The 14,701-nt window shown below is 39.4% G+C and overlaps 5 protein-coding genes across 7 annotated transcripts; all 5 read left to right on the top strand.

Annotated features, from left to right (window-relative positions):
* Positions 1-2,036, top strand: LOC9304962 (chaperone protein dnaJ 10; the record flags this gene model as incomplete). The annotated part of the gene is made up of 9 exons (XM_021018755.1): positions 1-21; positions 151-210; positions 344-426; positions 597-762; positions 847-976; positions 1,108-1,266; positions 1,359-1,531; positions 1,628-1,708; positions 1,783-2,036. Coding segments are annotated over 9 exons (975 nt in total), but the record flags the coding sequence as incomplete, so codon positions are not given.
* Positions 2,037-2,538: 502 nt separating this feature from the next.
* LOC9304961 lies at positions 2,539-5,509 on the top strand. Of its 3 annotated transcripts, none has more exons than XM_021019013.1 (5): positions 2,539-2,773; positions 3,309-3,704; positions 3,977-4,023; positions 4,108-5,062; positions 5,155-5,509. In XM_021019013.1, the coding sequence occupies exons 2-4, from the start codon at positions 3,419-3,421 to the stop codon at positions 5,056-5,058; spliced, it is 1,284 nt and encodes a 427-aa protein (XP_020874672.1). In that variant the 5' UTR covers positions 2,539-2,773; positions 3,309-3,418; the 3' UTR covers positions 5,059-5,062; positions 5,155-5,509. The 3 variants fall into 3 exon arrangements, with proteins under 3 accessions (XP_020874672.1, XP_020874670.1, XP_020874671.1); XM_021019011.1 differs by having other exon boundaries at positions 2,575-2,773; positions 3,302-3,704; XM_021019012.1 differs by having other exon boundaries at positions 2,575-2,780; positions 3,302-3,704.
* A 256-nt stretch (positions 5,510-5,765) lies between these two features.
* On the top strand, positions 5,766-6,751 carry LOC9304960 (late embryogenesis abundant protein). The gene is made up of 2 exons (XM_002868842.2): positions 5,766-6,155; positions 6,375-6,751. Exons 1-2 carry the CDS (start codon positions 5,886-5,888, stop codon positions 6,588-6,590), a joined length of 486 nt encoding a protein of 161 aa, XP_002868888.1. The 5' UTR covers positions 5,766-5,885; the 3' UTR covers positions 6,591-6,751.
* A 76-nt stretch (positions 6,752-6,827) lies between these two features.
* Positions 6,828-14,438, top strand: LOC9304959 (bifunctional phosphatase IMPL2, chloroplastic). The gene is made up of 10 exons (XM_002868841.2): positions 6,828-7,263; positions 7,472-7,550; positions 7,824-7,918; positions 8,005-8,054; positions 8,228-8,352; positions 8,535-8,601; positions 8,879-8,968; positions 9,097-9,208; positions 9,364-9,447; positions 13,906-14,438. The coding sequence occupies exons 1-9, from the start codon at positions 6,912-6,914 to the stop codon at positions 9,432-9,434; spliced, it is 1,041 nt and encodes a 346-aa protein (XP_002868887.1). The 5' UTR covers positions 6,828-6,911; the 3' UTR covers positions 9,435-9,447; positions 13,906-14,438.
* On the top strand, positions 9,457-14,456 carry LOC9304957 (probable receptor-like protein kinase At4g39110). The gene is made up of 2 exons (XM_002868839.2): positions 9,457-13,812; positions 13,906-14,456. Exon 1 carries the CDS (start codon positions 9,702-9,704, stop codon positions 12,546-12,548), a length of 2,847 nt encoding a protein of 948 aa, XP_002868885.2. The 5' UTR covers positions 9,457-9,701; the 3' UTR covers positions 12,549-13,812; positions 13,906-14,456.
* Positions 14,457-14,701: the final 245 nt, after the last annotated feature.

Below are 14,701 nucleotides of genomic sequence, written 5' to 3'. Positions count from 1 at the left end.
CAATGTAGCTCTAGCTTTGATGTAAACTTAATGTAGCTCTAGCTTTGATGTAACTTAATGTAGCTCTAGCTTTGAAGAAATAGAAAAAATAAACTTCTTAAACAATAATTCAATCAAACGGAACAATATGACCTGAAAGTTTTTTTGCAGGCATGGCAAGTTCATCCAGACAAGAACCATGGTGATCCTCAAGCTGCTAAAAACTTTCAGGTCATTTTTGTACTTCACCTTTTTTTTGAGCAAAATATAGAATCACCTCTACTTCACAAGGGTTTTCAACGAGTGTTTGATTGAATAATATTCTGGATCGCTTGAACCTGTAAATTGTTATGTGTGAATGAAGATACTAGGTGAAGCTTACCAAGTTCTTAGCGATCCGGAGAAGCGAACAGCTTATGACAAATTTGGAAAACAAGGGGTTCAACAGTAAGTTTTCACACTATTTCCATTCCTCATGATTCATTCTACATTCAACTAGGACTGAGATTTCTCAAACTAGACAACACAATAGATGCATTACTGAGAATCCAACCATATAAGCAAACATAATTGCTTAATTGCTTTAGTATGTGAATTTCACTTTCATTTTCTTCCAGGGATGCAATGGTTGATCCTGCAGCTGTGTTTGGTATGCTCTTTGGTAGCGAGCTCTTTGAGGAGTACGTTGGGCAACTTGCACTTGCTTCAATAGCCTCAATCGATGCTGAATTAGAATCTTATGAGCCTGAGATTAGAAAACAGATGCTTCGGGAAAAGATCAAAGTAGGTTGTTTTCCCTCTCTGTTAACTGTTTTCTTATGCCTTGTTGTTTACATATCTGTATGTTTTCTTTGGAACTTTTTGCAGGCGATGCAAAACGATAGAGTAGACAAGCTCGTCGCTACACTGAAAATCAAACTCGAACCATTCGTGGAAGGACAAACTGATGAATTTGTGAACTGGGCCACCGCAGAGGCAAAACGGCTTTCTACAGCTGGTATTCAATCCTTTCTCAGTTACTGTATTAAGTTTGCTTTTTTTCTCCTCAAGTAAATGAAAGGCACAAACTTTGGTAACCTGAGAAACCGAATAAACTGATGTTTGTTTGTAATCATCCGTTACTGTCAGGTTTTGGTGAGGCAATGCTTCACACCGTTGGATACATTTACACTAGAAAAGCTGCTAAAGAACTCGGAAAGGATAAACGTTACATGAAAGTACCGTTTTTAGCCGAATGGGTTCGTGACAAAGGCCACCAAGTAAAATCTCAAGTGATGGCTGCTTCGGGTAAACGCTAAAAACAATGTTTAAGTTGAATTTGGGGACTGCTTTTGATTTCCTAAAGCGGATCAACCGAAAACCTCTTCTTTTTTCTGTAGGTGCGGTCTCGTTGCTTCAGTTGCAGGATGAAGTGAGCAAGCTGAATCATGGAGAGAACAAAGAAGATAATATTCAGCAAGCCCTTGAAGCTAAAAAAGATGCAATGCTTCAATCCCTTTGGCAAATCAATGTTGTTGACATCGAATCAACCTTATCTCGTGTCTGCCAAGCGGTAAGATACACCATGATTTTGGTCGGAAATTGATGATCCTATACTATTACATCCACTGTTGTAGATAAGATTTTTCATGTTTTTGTTTGTTCTTAGGTGCTTAAAGATCCAAGTGTTTCAAAGGATATTCTTCGAGCTAGAGCTAGAGGATTGAGGAAGCTCGGAAACATTTTTCAGGTGAGTCATATAACAAAAACAAAAGTCTTGGTTCTCTAACATAACAGACTGAAACTCTGCTAAACATTTTACAGGGTTCTAAGAAAGCGTATTCTAGAGAAAACAGCTTGCGTCATGAAGAAGAAGAAGCCACCGTGAAACCTCACACCGGAGATTCCTCGAAGCCGGCAACTTAAATCAAGAAAAACCAAGGTTCGAATCTATCGGTTCGAAACAGAACAGTGTGGTTTTGTGAGAATTCTTGAATGTATTGTAACGATTATATTATTTTTTTCGTATTTTTAATTAACTTTAAATAATAATCGGAAGTGATGGTTTCGTCTTTGTATTCCCTTTCTTCGTTGGATCTCTTTTCTTCCGTGTTGGCTTCACAAAACTCCAGGTCGCGTATCCGGTAAGATAAATAATAGACAGGGACGGGGGGATTTTTATAAATTGGTCCCTATAGTATTGTGATGTTTTTAAATTGGAATCTAATTTTTTATTTTCTAAAAGGCCCCATCTAACGACGTCACGACGGAAAGTTGCCGGTTAATTATTCGTTCTCCCTCCCTTTTTGTCTTTTAACGTGACGTGGCTCTACTCACCGTAAGGCACTATAATTCCGCTAACTCTTAACGGCGTCACAACTAAACCGGCTTATCTTGGTTCGATCATGGCAAAACGGGTTGTAATTTCTCTGACTTTCTTTTAAAATTACCTTATGAATTTGACAAGTTCTTATGTATTTGACTATTTCACCTTTCGTAATTTGATGAAAAATATCGAAATAAACCATATTCAAGTCGGTTTGGTTTGGTTTGATTTGATTTGATTATTTGGCACACACACACCTACCGGTTCCTGACGGCGTGAAGTAAACCGTCAGAAAAGACTTGTATTCGTGTCTTTCCCTCTCTTCGCCCTCTCTCTCTCTCTCTAACGAGAAGGAACAAAGCAAAGCAAAAGCCTCGCAGTGCTCGTTTCCTTTTTCTCCCTTTCTCACTCTAACAGACCCATCGCTCTCTCTCCGTGAAACCGTCATCTTCCTCTTCTCCGGCGACGTTTTGAGACTTCTGGGAGCAGGTTCGATGTTCGTGGCTCTCTTAGCATCTATTTTGATTTCTGTTATCCTTTGTCTCTTTCGGAATTTTATGATTTGATTTTAGGGTTTTCGTATCTATTTTGGGTCATCTCAACATGTCTTGCAGATTTTCCGGCCTTAATTTCGGATCTCTTTGATGCTAATTTTTACTTCAATTACTACTTCTTTGATATTCCTGATTTCTTTTATTTCGGATTGTCTTACTGAAGAAGAGAGTCATGGCAGTTCCAGTGATCAGTAGATAGATCGATATGATTATTTCCTTATCCAGATTTTTCTTCCAACTGTTGCTTCGTTATTTGATCCATGACTAGTAGTAACATGTGTCTCTCTACTAAATGTGCTTGTAAGTGTTGCAACCTTAGACTTTTATTGGGGGATTACCTAACTCTGTGATGATTTGATTGTTTTATTGGATTTCTGGTTTCTCAGCTGTTGATGATGCTGATTGAATTCCTGAATCTTCGTTTCTGAAATTGATTTTGTGTTTTGTTATTTTGCCTGTTAAGTTTGTAGCTAGAAAGGGATTGTTGTGCTGTGAATTCTACTGAGCACTGAGGTCTCTTTCTCCTGAGAATTATAAGCACTGTCTTTGCGTAGTGCTTAGTAGTTGCGACTTGCGAGTTATGGGGAATGCATGTTGTGTTGCTGCTCGAGACAAGATGGTGGTGCCTAATTTATCAGCTGGTGAGAATTTGCAGAGGAGCAATGTCAGGCATTCTCCGACTTGGAGTTTCCGTTGGGATAATAGAGGACGTGTAGCTGGTGAAGAAACCTCTCTCAGTTGGTTATCTGATGGGATTAGTCGGAACGATGGCTCTGAGATCAAATTTGAATCTGCTTTTGTATCATCTGAAGGTTCCCCTTTGGACAGTTTTCGGACACAGGCATTGCAGAAATCCCCTGCCTCAGGTATATAATTTCAGCTTGTTAGGAAATGGTTACATTAAAATTCGTATTCCTCACTGGCTCATCTTTTTAGTGGAACTTGTAAACTCGAGGGAAGCACATGTTACTTGGTGTTACTCACTTGGGACTTTAGATTTTTTTTTTTCACAGAACCTGTTAAATGTCCCTCTGGAGTCATGATTAGCAAAAAGACGTGGCTATGTTTAATGATAAGATTTGTCTTTTGATTCTTGGCTTGCTTCTGCACCTGTCTTAATCAAAATCTATTGTGGCAGATCTATCTTTTCCAAGAAATTCTTCCATGAATACAGTCTTTGAACAGGTAAAGTGTGTTTCACCACTCACCAGTAGCTGAGTTCTCTCATATTGTTGATGCCTAACGTCTCCATTCTTATGTATCGTACAGAAAGAAAATATTTCAAGAGAGTCTGCAGCACCATCATATCCATCTCCTGCACAATTGTCTCTTTCACTGGCTTCACAACCATCATCTTTCCCTACATCACCACTTTCGTCCCAAAGCTACTTGCACCCTGCAAGTTCATCGACACTTAAACTGACACATCGCCCTCGTCTATCAAAGCAAGTCTCAGATGGTCAAATCTATGGTCCGAACTCACTAAGTAGAAGCTCAGCAACTGAAGAGAGGCAGGGAACTCCTTTGAGATATGATTCTTCTCAGTCTGGACCATCTGAAGGTTGGTCACTGCAAGCCTTTTCTGAAATGATGTCATCTTCTCGGAGCAACGAGCCTTTGTCTTATGATAATGATTGCTTTGGGCTTCAACGTGACAAGATAGACCATCATGGCAACCGAATGTCCAAGCATCAGCAGCAAACTTGCGGTGCTTGCTCTAGACCCTTGTCAGAGAAATCCTTGTGGAGCAGCCAAAAGATCTTCATGACCAACGAGCTCTCTGTGTCTGCAATTCTAGCTTGTGGGCATGTCTATCATGGGGAGTGTTTAGAGCAGATGACGCCGGAAATCGATAAATTCGACCCTTCATGCCCAATCTGTACAATGGGTGAGAAGAAAACGGCGAAGCTGTCGGAGAAAGCATTGAAAGTAGAGATGGATTTGAAAGCACGACACAACAAACGACTCAGAAACCGAGTTTTGGACAGTGACTTTGATTGCGATGATTTTGTAATGTTTGATCACAGCCACAGGACAGCAGCAGCAACAGCAAGCAAGAGCCCTAAACTGCTCTCGAGTTCGAGTGCTAAAAGCTATTCTGCAAAGCCTTTCTTGGCTCGACACTTCTCTTTCGGGTCCAGAAGTAATTATAAATCCCCTAAAGAGAATCTTCCAGTGAAAAAGAAAGGCTTCTTCTGGACCAAATCCAGCAAAATATGAACTTGTAAGCCTCCCTCTCTTTTTCTTGCTATATATTTATATAGTTGAAAGTCAAATCAGTGAATCACAAGTAAGACTTTGTGGTTGTTGTTTCAGATTCGCCGTGCTCTGTTCTTTGACTGCTGTCTGAAGCATAGAAGTCGACACACACACACACACCGGGACACGGTACCATTCAATTAAAAGCAGGCTATTTGTTGTTACACACTTTCCTCATAAAGCTCAACAAAATTTGTCTTATCATGTTTTTTTTGTTTTAATGAATACTAAATTTTCACACATGTAAAGTTACAAATTTAGATTACAAGGTTGGGGATAAAAACAACAGTGGATCATTAATCTATTGATTTGTTCTGGCTGTGCATAGATCTGACTCTGAAGGCAGCCGATTGGGTATAGTTTGTATTATATCTACCTGTTTGACCTCTCAATCAAACTTCTTATATGTAAATATTGTTTTGTTTCTCCCTCTATTACTTGTGATTGTAATATATAGACCGATCGATAAGCTTTTTAAATATTATAGGTGAATGACACCATCATTTCTCTACTAACAATATTAAGCAAATATCGAAACTTGTGAGTTATGGGTCATATATATATACACATCAGAACTATCGTTTTCAAGCAATCGTATCAGTAGGTTCGTTCGTTAAAGATCACACATATGTGCTTAGTGGCAATACCCCACGCATCTTGATTCGTTACTGCGGCACGTGTCATGACCATGCACATGAATGATGAATGTATAGTACATATAATGTTCACGCAAACGCATAATGTACTCGCTAGCAAACGTTTGATTGAGACTTGAGAAACTTCTAACAATGGCGGATCTGAAAGACGAACGAGGAAACCCGATCTATCTCACAGACGAACACGGGAAGCCGGCTCAGCTCATGGATGAGTTTGGTAACGCCATGCACCTTAAAGGTGTGGCAACCACCGTTCCTCACCTTAAGGAGAGCAGCTACACCGGTCCACACCCAATCACTGCCCCTGTCACCACCACCAATACTCCTCACCACGCACAACCAATCTCCGTGTCCCACGACCCTCTTCAAGACCATGATCTCCGCTGGTTCGGCACCAACTTGGTAAGATTAATATCTCACCAAGTCACCATAATACTATTAAAATTCTAATAGCACCATAATTAAGTTTTACTAGCATGTAAATTTATATATCCATTTCATTTTTTAAATGGATCTTTAATTTATTTATGTATGCGTGTGTATTTGTTTTTTAATATTATCATCAAGATCCCTATGCATGGTAAGTATCATATTGATCATCCGATGCGTATAAATATGTAGCCGGAGGAGGACTGGGAGGATGGTGAAGGAGCAAGGAGTAAAACTACGGAAGAAACTAAATCGAAGCTAGGCGTCAACAACCCATCAGCTGCAACCGTAACAGGAACAGGAACAGGAACAGGATCAGGATCAGGATCGATTCAAGAGCCCCACGAGAAGAAAGGTTTCTTTAAGAAGATCAAGGAGAAACTTTCTGGCCACCGTAATTTAATGTGAAAGTTACCATACGGATGGTCATGATTACTTGTAATCACAATCATGGGCTTAAATCATCTTCGAATTATTGTTTTTTTTTGTTGTTGTTGTTATTGTAATTCTTGTTAAACAAAATGTGTAATTGTGTTAAAGTGTTGTTGGCATTTCAACGTTGATTACCTTATATGGTTCCGTTAGTCCAATATCGAACCGAACCGAACCGAGTTTGGGAGAAGGAAAGTCGATCCAACGGATGAAATTGCATAATCGTCATATCTTTATTCAAACCTTTTCCGTCGTTGATGAGTCTGGCTGTTCCGTCAACTTCCCACTCGTAGCAAAATGTTAGCTCAGTCGCACTTCTTCTCTAAGTCCTTCGATCTGATTCCGCCACCGTCTCCGGTGTTGCGGTCTGAAATTTCCTCTCTTCGTCTCTCTTCTTCTTATAGAAACAGCCGATTCTCCTTTCTATCTTCTTCTGCAATCGCTGTTCCCGTCTCCCGCCGTCGGATCTCACTGACAATGGCTTCGAACTCTAAACGGCCTAACGTAAGCGAAGAGTCTCCTTCGAAACTGAGCGATACTGAGCTGGATCGATTCGCCGCTGTAGGTAATGCATTAGCTGACGCTTCCGGCGAGGTTATCAGAAAGTATTTCCGGAAGAAATTCGACATTGTTGATAAAGATGATATGAGTAAGTCTCGATCGGTTCTCTAGTTTTGTTTAGGGTAAATTGATAGTATACAATGGAGCTCTGCTCAAATAGGGGAGTCACTGGTGATTGAGCACCGAGTGTTAGGGGAATTTCTGGTCCCGCGAAGATACAGAGTGAAATTGAAGTTTGATTGTTAGGCAACGATCATTGGTTTGGTAAATAGACTTCTGATTTGGATAATTTGTAGGTCCTGTTACAATCGCTGATCAAATGGCTGAAGAGGCGATGGTTTCTATTATATTCCAGAATCTTCCTTCTCATGCTATGTGAGTGTATTTCCTTGAATATTGCTTCTTCAAAATTTGACTATTGTTCTTCTTTTATATGAGATATAAAGAGGTGATCGTGCTTGAACTCTGCTCTGCTAGATCACAAGGGAATTTAGTTGTGACTTTTGTACTCCAGGATAAAGACACATTGATTGCTCTTTAACCTTGAGCTTCAGTAGATGATTATATATGAAAACTGCTCTGTTTCTCCACAGCATCTAGTAGTCCATGTGTTCATCTTTATTCACTTATTAAAAGCTGAAACTGTAGATTTGGTGAGGAGAAGGGTTGGAGATGCAAAGAAGAATCTGCAGACTATGTTTGGGTTTTGGATCCAATCGATGGGACAAAGAGCTTTATTACAGGTGGACTCTTTGTTCTAATATTTAGTATTTTGTTTTCTTATCAAGAGTTTGAGGATTTGATTGTGCTATCAATTGCTTTGTCTCAGGGAAACCCGTGTTTGGTACGCTGATAGCTCTGCTCTACAAAGGTAAACCAGTAAGACATCAGACTCTCTTGTTGTTTGCAAGCTTCCCATGTTTGTGGTGTTATGCATTATAAGCACATTCTAATGTCAGATCGGGAATTCTTATTAAATGTGTTTTAACTACTTTTCTGATTCTGAAGAATTGCATTTTAAGCTTTCTAACTGACCTTGTCTTCACTTTCAGATTCTAGGACTGATTGATCAGCCTATTCTAAAAGAGAGATGGATAGGAATAAATGGAAGAAAAACTAAATTAAATGGGGAGGATATCTCAACGCGATCTTGCCCAAATTTATCACAAGCATATTTGTAAGTTTGCGTCCACTGAGCCTTAATAGCGATACTTTTGTGGTCATCTTTTGAAGGAAATAGCCTAGAATGACATGTGATGCCTATATAGTTTCGTGTTTCAAGAAGGCAAATACCACTGTCATGATCATCATCATACTTAAGATCTCACTCTTTTCTCTTCTCACATTTTGACTGCCCAGATACACCACTAGTCCACATCTTTTCAGTGGAGAGGCAGAAAAGGCATATGCTCGAGTTAAAGACAAGGTTCTTATCTATTTTTCTAATATATATTCTTACATGGGATTTAGCTAAATTGGAATTGTTTATCGGTTGGAGCATAGTACAAGGAAATGAAACTAGATGAAACCTCCTTATGAGAATTAGAAGAATAACGCATCTCACAATAATTAGTATCTCAATTGAGCTTCTTATCCAGTTGATTTTCGTATGGCTTCCTTTAAATCCCTTCTTTTCTGTTATTTTCATTGCAATGTTGGTCACTATTGACTCCATTCTGGCTTGTTAATTTTTATTGTAACAGGTGAAAGTGCCATTATACGGCTGTGATTGTTATGCTTACGCTCTCCTGGCTTCTGGATTTGTCGATCTTGTCATTGAATCCGGTCTAAAGGTAAAACTTCTTTTTCAGAATGGCACCACTATAATTTCCTGTCAAAAGTAAATGCCTCATGTACCAATCTTAAACTGGTACTGTCCTTTCAAATTATACTAATTGAAGTCAATGTTATTCTTCGTCAGCCATATGATTTCCTTGCTCTGGTGCCTGTAATAGAAGGCGCTGGAGGTACCATAACCGATTGGACTGGTAACCCATTTCTGTGGGAGGCTTCATCCAGTGCAGTTGCGACAAGTATGTTTATTATTAAAAAAAAAAAGAAAAAACCTTTTGTTTCATTTTTATCTCCTTTTTCATTTCTCACAAACTCATCAAAACAAAAGATCACTATCCCCCTGAATGTCGAACTATTTATTAAACATCTTTATCTACTTTTTCATTTGTCACAGGCTTTAATGTAGTTGCAGCAGGAGATTTAGACATCCATCAGCAGACTTTGGAGTCACTTGAGTGGCAGTGAAAAGCTTTCACTGGTATGTTCTTGCCTATTTATTGTTTCTTCATACTTTCTTTCTTTAAGACAGATAATTATGATCACTTCGTTCATATTTGCTTGTTCAGTTGTTTGATAAAAAAACTGATGTAGTTAGGTTATGATTCTGGTTAGAGCTTGTTTTTTATTTTTCTTGAAATAGGAACCAGAGTTATTTTATTTTTGGCTTTGTGTTAAAATTGTCAAGATAACAGAATTAGCAATTTGCTAAAAATAGACCATTGAATATCATCAATGCTCATATCCTCCACCAAATTACAGCATACTCCAAAAACTGGCCACACATATAACAGCTCACCTTTTCTCTCTTTCATGACCTTTTTTCTCCCTCTTTTCTTCAACCACAAGCTATCCAACAAACTCCCTCATTCCTTCTTATCTTTGTTCCTCCTCATCCCCCTCTCTTCTCTCTCTCCTTCCCACCCAGGAGGGATGGAGATAAGAAAGAAACCAAACATATTCACGGTTCTCGTCATTTATTTTTCTTCAATGCCTTCCATGGCTCTCCTTCTGGCTATTCTCCTCTTCCTCTCAGGCCCTTCTGCATCTGCGGTAGCTGCCGCTGCTGTGGGACCTGCTACTGGTTTTAAACCGGCAGATGATATTCTCATTGATTGTGGAAGCAAATCGTCATCAAAAACCCCTGATGGAAGAGTCTTTAAGAGTGACCAAGAAACAATCCAATACATAGAAGCCAAGGAAGACATTCAGGTCTCGGCCCCGCCTTCAGACAAGGTCGCTTCTCCTATCTACCTAACTGCAAGGATCTTCCGTGAGGAAGCCACCTACAAATTCCATTTGACTCGACCTGGTTGGCATTGGGTTCGCCTTCATTTCTTGGCCTTCCCTAATGACAAGTTCGATCTTCAACAAGCAACCTTTTCCGTTTTAACGGAGAAATATGTGCTGCTTCATAACTTCAAAATAAGTAACAATAACAATGATAGTCAAGCTGTTGTTCAGAAGGAGTATCTCGTCAACATGACAGATGCTCAATTCGCCCTCAGGTTCAGACCTATGAAAAGCTCTGCAGCGTTCATCAACGCTATCGAAGTCGTGTCAGCTCCAGACGAACTGATCTCTGATTCTGGCACTGCCCTTTTCCCTGTCAATGGGTTCTCGGGTCTGTCTGATTACGCTTACCAGTCTGTTTATAGAGTCAATGTCGGTGGTCCCTTGATCATGCCTCAGAATGATACATTAGGAAGAACCTGGATACCGGATAAGGAATTCTTGAAAGATGAGAACTTGGCAAAGGACGTCAAAACAACCCCTTCAGCAATCAAGTACCCACCGGAAGTTACACCTTTGATTGCTCCACAGACGGTCTATGCAACAGCTGTGGAAATGGCTAATTCTCTCACCATAGACCCTAATTTTAACGTCTCCTGGAATTTCCCCTCCAACCCATCGTTTAACTACCTTATCCGGCTTCATTTCTGTGATATCGTTAGCAAGTCTCTCAATGACCTCTACTTTAATGTGTACATTAACGGGAAAACTGCCATTTCTGGGCTGGATTTGTCCACTGTCGCTGGGAATCTAGCAGCTCCTTACTACAAAGACATTGTTGTGAACGCAACACTTATGGGCCCTGAGCTCCAAGTCCAGATTGGTCCCATGGGAGAAGATACAGGGACCAAAAACGCGATCTTGAACGGTGTTGAGGTTCTGAAGATGAGCAATTCCGTGAACAGCCTTGATGGAGAGTTTGGAGTTGATGGTAGAACCACTGGCATGGGGAAGCATGGTATGGTTGCAACCGCGGGGTTTGTGATGATGTTTGGAGCTTTCATTGGTCTGGGAGCCATGGTTTACAGGTGGAAGAAGAGGCCACAAGATTGGCAGAAGAGAAACAGTTTCTCCTCTTGGTTGCTACCAATACATGCTGGTGATAGCACTTTCATGACGAGCAAAGGTGGTTCTCAGAAATCCAACTTCTACAACTCAACACTTGGTCTCGGCCGCTATTTCTCCCTTTCAGAGCTTCAAGAAGCCACAAAGAACTTTGAAGCATCCCAGATTATCGGTGTTGGAGGATTCGGTAACGTCTACATTGGAACCCTCGACGATGGAACCAAAGTCGCTGTCAAAAGAGGTAATCCACAGTCTGAACAAGGAATCACTGAGTTTCAGACAGAGATCCAGATGCTTTCTAAGCTCAGACACAGACACTTGGTCTCCTTGATTGGTTACTGTGATGAGAACTCTGAGATGATCTTAGTCTATGAGTTCATGTCCAATGGTCCATTCAGGGACCACTTGTATGGAAAGAACCTTGCTCCTCTAACCTGGAAACAACGACTTGAGATATGTATTGGATCTGCACGTGGGCTTCACTACTTACACACAGGAACAGCTCAGGGGATTATCCACCGTGATGTCAAATCCACCAACATTCTTCTCGATGACGCTTTAGTTGCTAAAGTCGCTGACTTTGGTCTTTCTAAAGATGTTGCTTTTGGACAAAACCATGTCAGCACGGCTGTAAAAGGAAGTTTCGGATACTTAGACCCGGAATACTTTAGAAGACAGCAACTTACCGACAAATCCGATGTTTATTCCTTTGGTGTTGTTCTTCTAGAAGCTCTGTGCGCAAGACCAGCAATCAATCCTCAGCTACCAAGAGAGCAGGTTAACCTAGCTGAATGGGCAATGCAATGGAAACGAAAAGGACTTCTCGAAAAGATCATTGATCCTCATTTGGCTGGAACGATTAATCCTGAATCGATGAAGAAGTTTGCTGAAGCTGCAGAGAAGTGTTTGGAAGACTATGGTGTTGATAGGCCAACAATGGGAGATGTTCTATGGAACTTGGAGTATGCTCTTCAGCTTCAAGAGGCATTCACCCAGGGAAAAGCCGAAGAGACTGAGAACGCTAAGCCTGGTGTAGGGACACCTGGCTCGGTGCCGGTGTCTGCTCCATCTCCGATCGCTCCCTCAGCCACCACCAATGCAGCGGCTACTGTTCCCGTTTCTTCTAAGGTGGAAGAGAACAATGGCACAGCCGAGGGTCAGGCCGTGGACGAACACTCTGGAACAGCCATGTTTACTCAGTTTGCTAACCTTAACGGAAGATAAAAACAAACTAACAGATAATTAATTTTTAAAAAAAAAAAGACAAAAAGAATGCACCAAAACGAATTTGTCGTTATAAGCAGTAATTGCAATAGAAACATTTGACTTTTTAAGGTGATATATTTGTTTCTTTTTATGTTTTTTTGGTGGTGATCGGGGAGACGTGTGATATATCTATATTTTGGTGTATTTTATCAAATTTATATATTTTTTGTATGAAGTGTAATTTTGTGGGTGGATATGTATATGTATGTATGTGTACTACTAAATGCTGTGATGCATTTACTTATCCTCCTTTATTGTAGTTGTTAATATCAGGTTACAAATACAAATTCACATTGAAACATAAGTGTGTGAATCTTCCTATGAAATTTACATCATTTGTACACACAAGAATACAAAAAGTTCTCTTTTTGTATTCTAAGAAGTTGGTTTTACAGTCTGAACTCTGAGCATCGAGTAGAACAGAAAAGGTCTGTTTCAGAGTAGAAATTAGATCATCTTTTGTGCAAATGAATCTCTTCTCTGAGAAGGTACCTAAACATTAACTGGGGAACAATGTGTTCGTTCTCCCAAAGTTCTTGGAAAAAAAGGGTAACCTATTCTCATACTCTGTTGTCTAGTGTAAACTCTAGTTAAAGCTGTCACATTTGAACCTGAATTATATTAAGAAAAGGAACTCAATGGTTTGTGTGTTGTTAAATATTGGGTTCAAGCTTTGATTCATTGAATGGAATTTTAGTGTTTGGTCATAGACCTCTGTTAGTTAATAAATAATAATCATAGAAACCATTTCCTTCTTTAGATGGGTTAATTTGGTTCTAATCAGGGAAAGCCATTAATTTTTCCATCGAATCATTGTAGAAACCTTGCAATATTATGTATATGTATACTTACACAATCGTAAATGTTTGGATATCAAACTCTTCACAAGTGTTTGTAGGAGAGGAAGTATAGGTGAGAAAAGATTAGGGTCAGTCACAGATTCTGCAAAAAATAAGAGAACCATGAAAGTAAAATAAAACATAAACCCAGAAATAGAAACCATTCCCTTCAATTAAGCAAATGAGTTCTCTTTTTCTCTTTCCTTTTCTCTTCTTATGTGTATATATAGAAATGGATAGCTTAATTTTTCCCACAAAAGCCAAAGAAAACCAATTTTTTGTTTTGTTTTTGTTTTTGTTACCTCGTTTATATCTATAATTATGGAAAACATAAGTGGGTTGGCATTTGACATGGGAGAGCTAAGAAACAACCTTCCCAAAAAGTAAAATCCTGAAAAAAGATTTCATTGATTATGATTCTTATTCTAAATTATGGAACTCCGGATGACTATCTAATTTTGGATTTTGTGAAATAGGAGAGGATTATCAAGGTACTATTCAGGGAAGGCAAGATCATTCATTTGTATCTCAGATGTAAAATGCCTCGAAGATCTCAAGAAACCAACCCAAACTTTTGATGATGACGATGATGATGAGGCTTACAAGAAGAGGAAGAAGAAGAACAAGCAATCATCTTCATCTTCATTTTCTGCTGCTATTAACAGCAATGTGAATTTTTCAAACTACCCTTGTCGAAGAGTCTCTAGTAGCACCCACTGCTCCTCACCTTGTGTTGCTTAGGAAAAAAGAAGATTACATTTTCTCAATTTATTTAGTAGCCCCTTTGGTTTTATTCTAAACCCAATACTGAAAACACAAATTTCAGTGTGTGGGGGCGTCATTCATATCCAATTTTGATTTTCCTTACTGTTTTTTTTTTGTGGTTATCTTTTCTTCTTGCGCAAATTATGTAGATTTGGATGTGTTTGTTCCAATTTGCGTATATTTTGTTTGGGACAGAATGTTGGAAATCCTTTTGAATGTAATCATACGTACGCATAGAAATGAATAAATAAGTGGATAAAAATAGAATTGAATATTAGAAAATTAAGGCAATGAACAATGAAAGAAAAAGGATATAAATTCTTTCTTAAAATATTTTCCTTCACATTTCTTTTTCTCTTAAAACATGCAACATACAAAGACAAAGTCAGGACAAGTCATAATGAGTAATTGCTTACGTGGCTAATTTTACATGATTCACGACAAAAGGGAGCGGGCTAGACGCGCGTATCTCACACGCGCGTCCTCTTAAAAGCTGACGTGGTCAAT

This window comes from Arabidopsis lyrata, assembly GCF_000004255.2.
Source record: "Arabidopsis lyrata subsp. lyrata unplaced genomic scaffold ARALYscaffold_7, whole genome shotgun sequence".
In the NCBI taxonomy this organism is placed as follows: domain Eukaryota; kingdom Viridiplantae; phylum Streptophyta; class Magnoliopsida; order Brassicales; family Brassicaceae; genus Arabidopsis; species Arabidopsis lyrata.
This window is presented reverse-complemented; position numbering and strand designations above follow the sequence as displayed.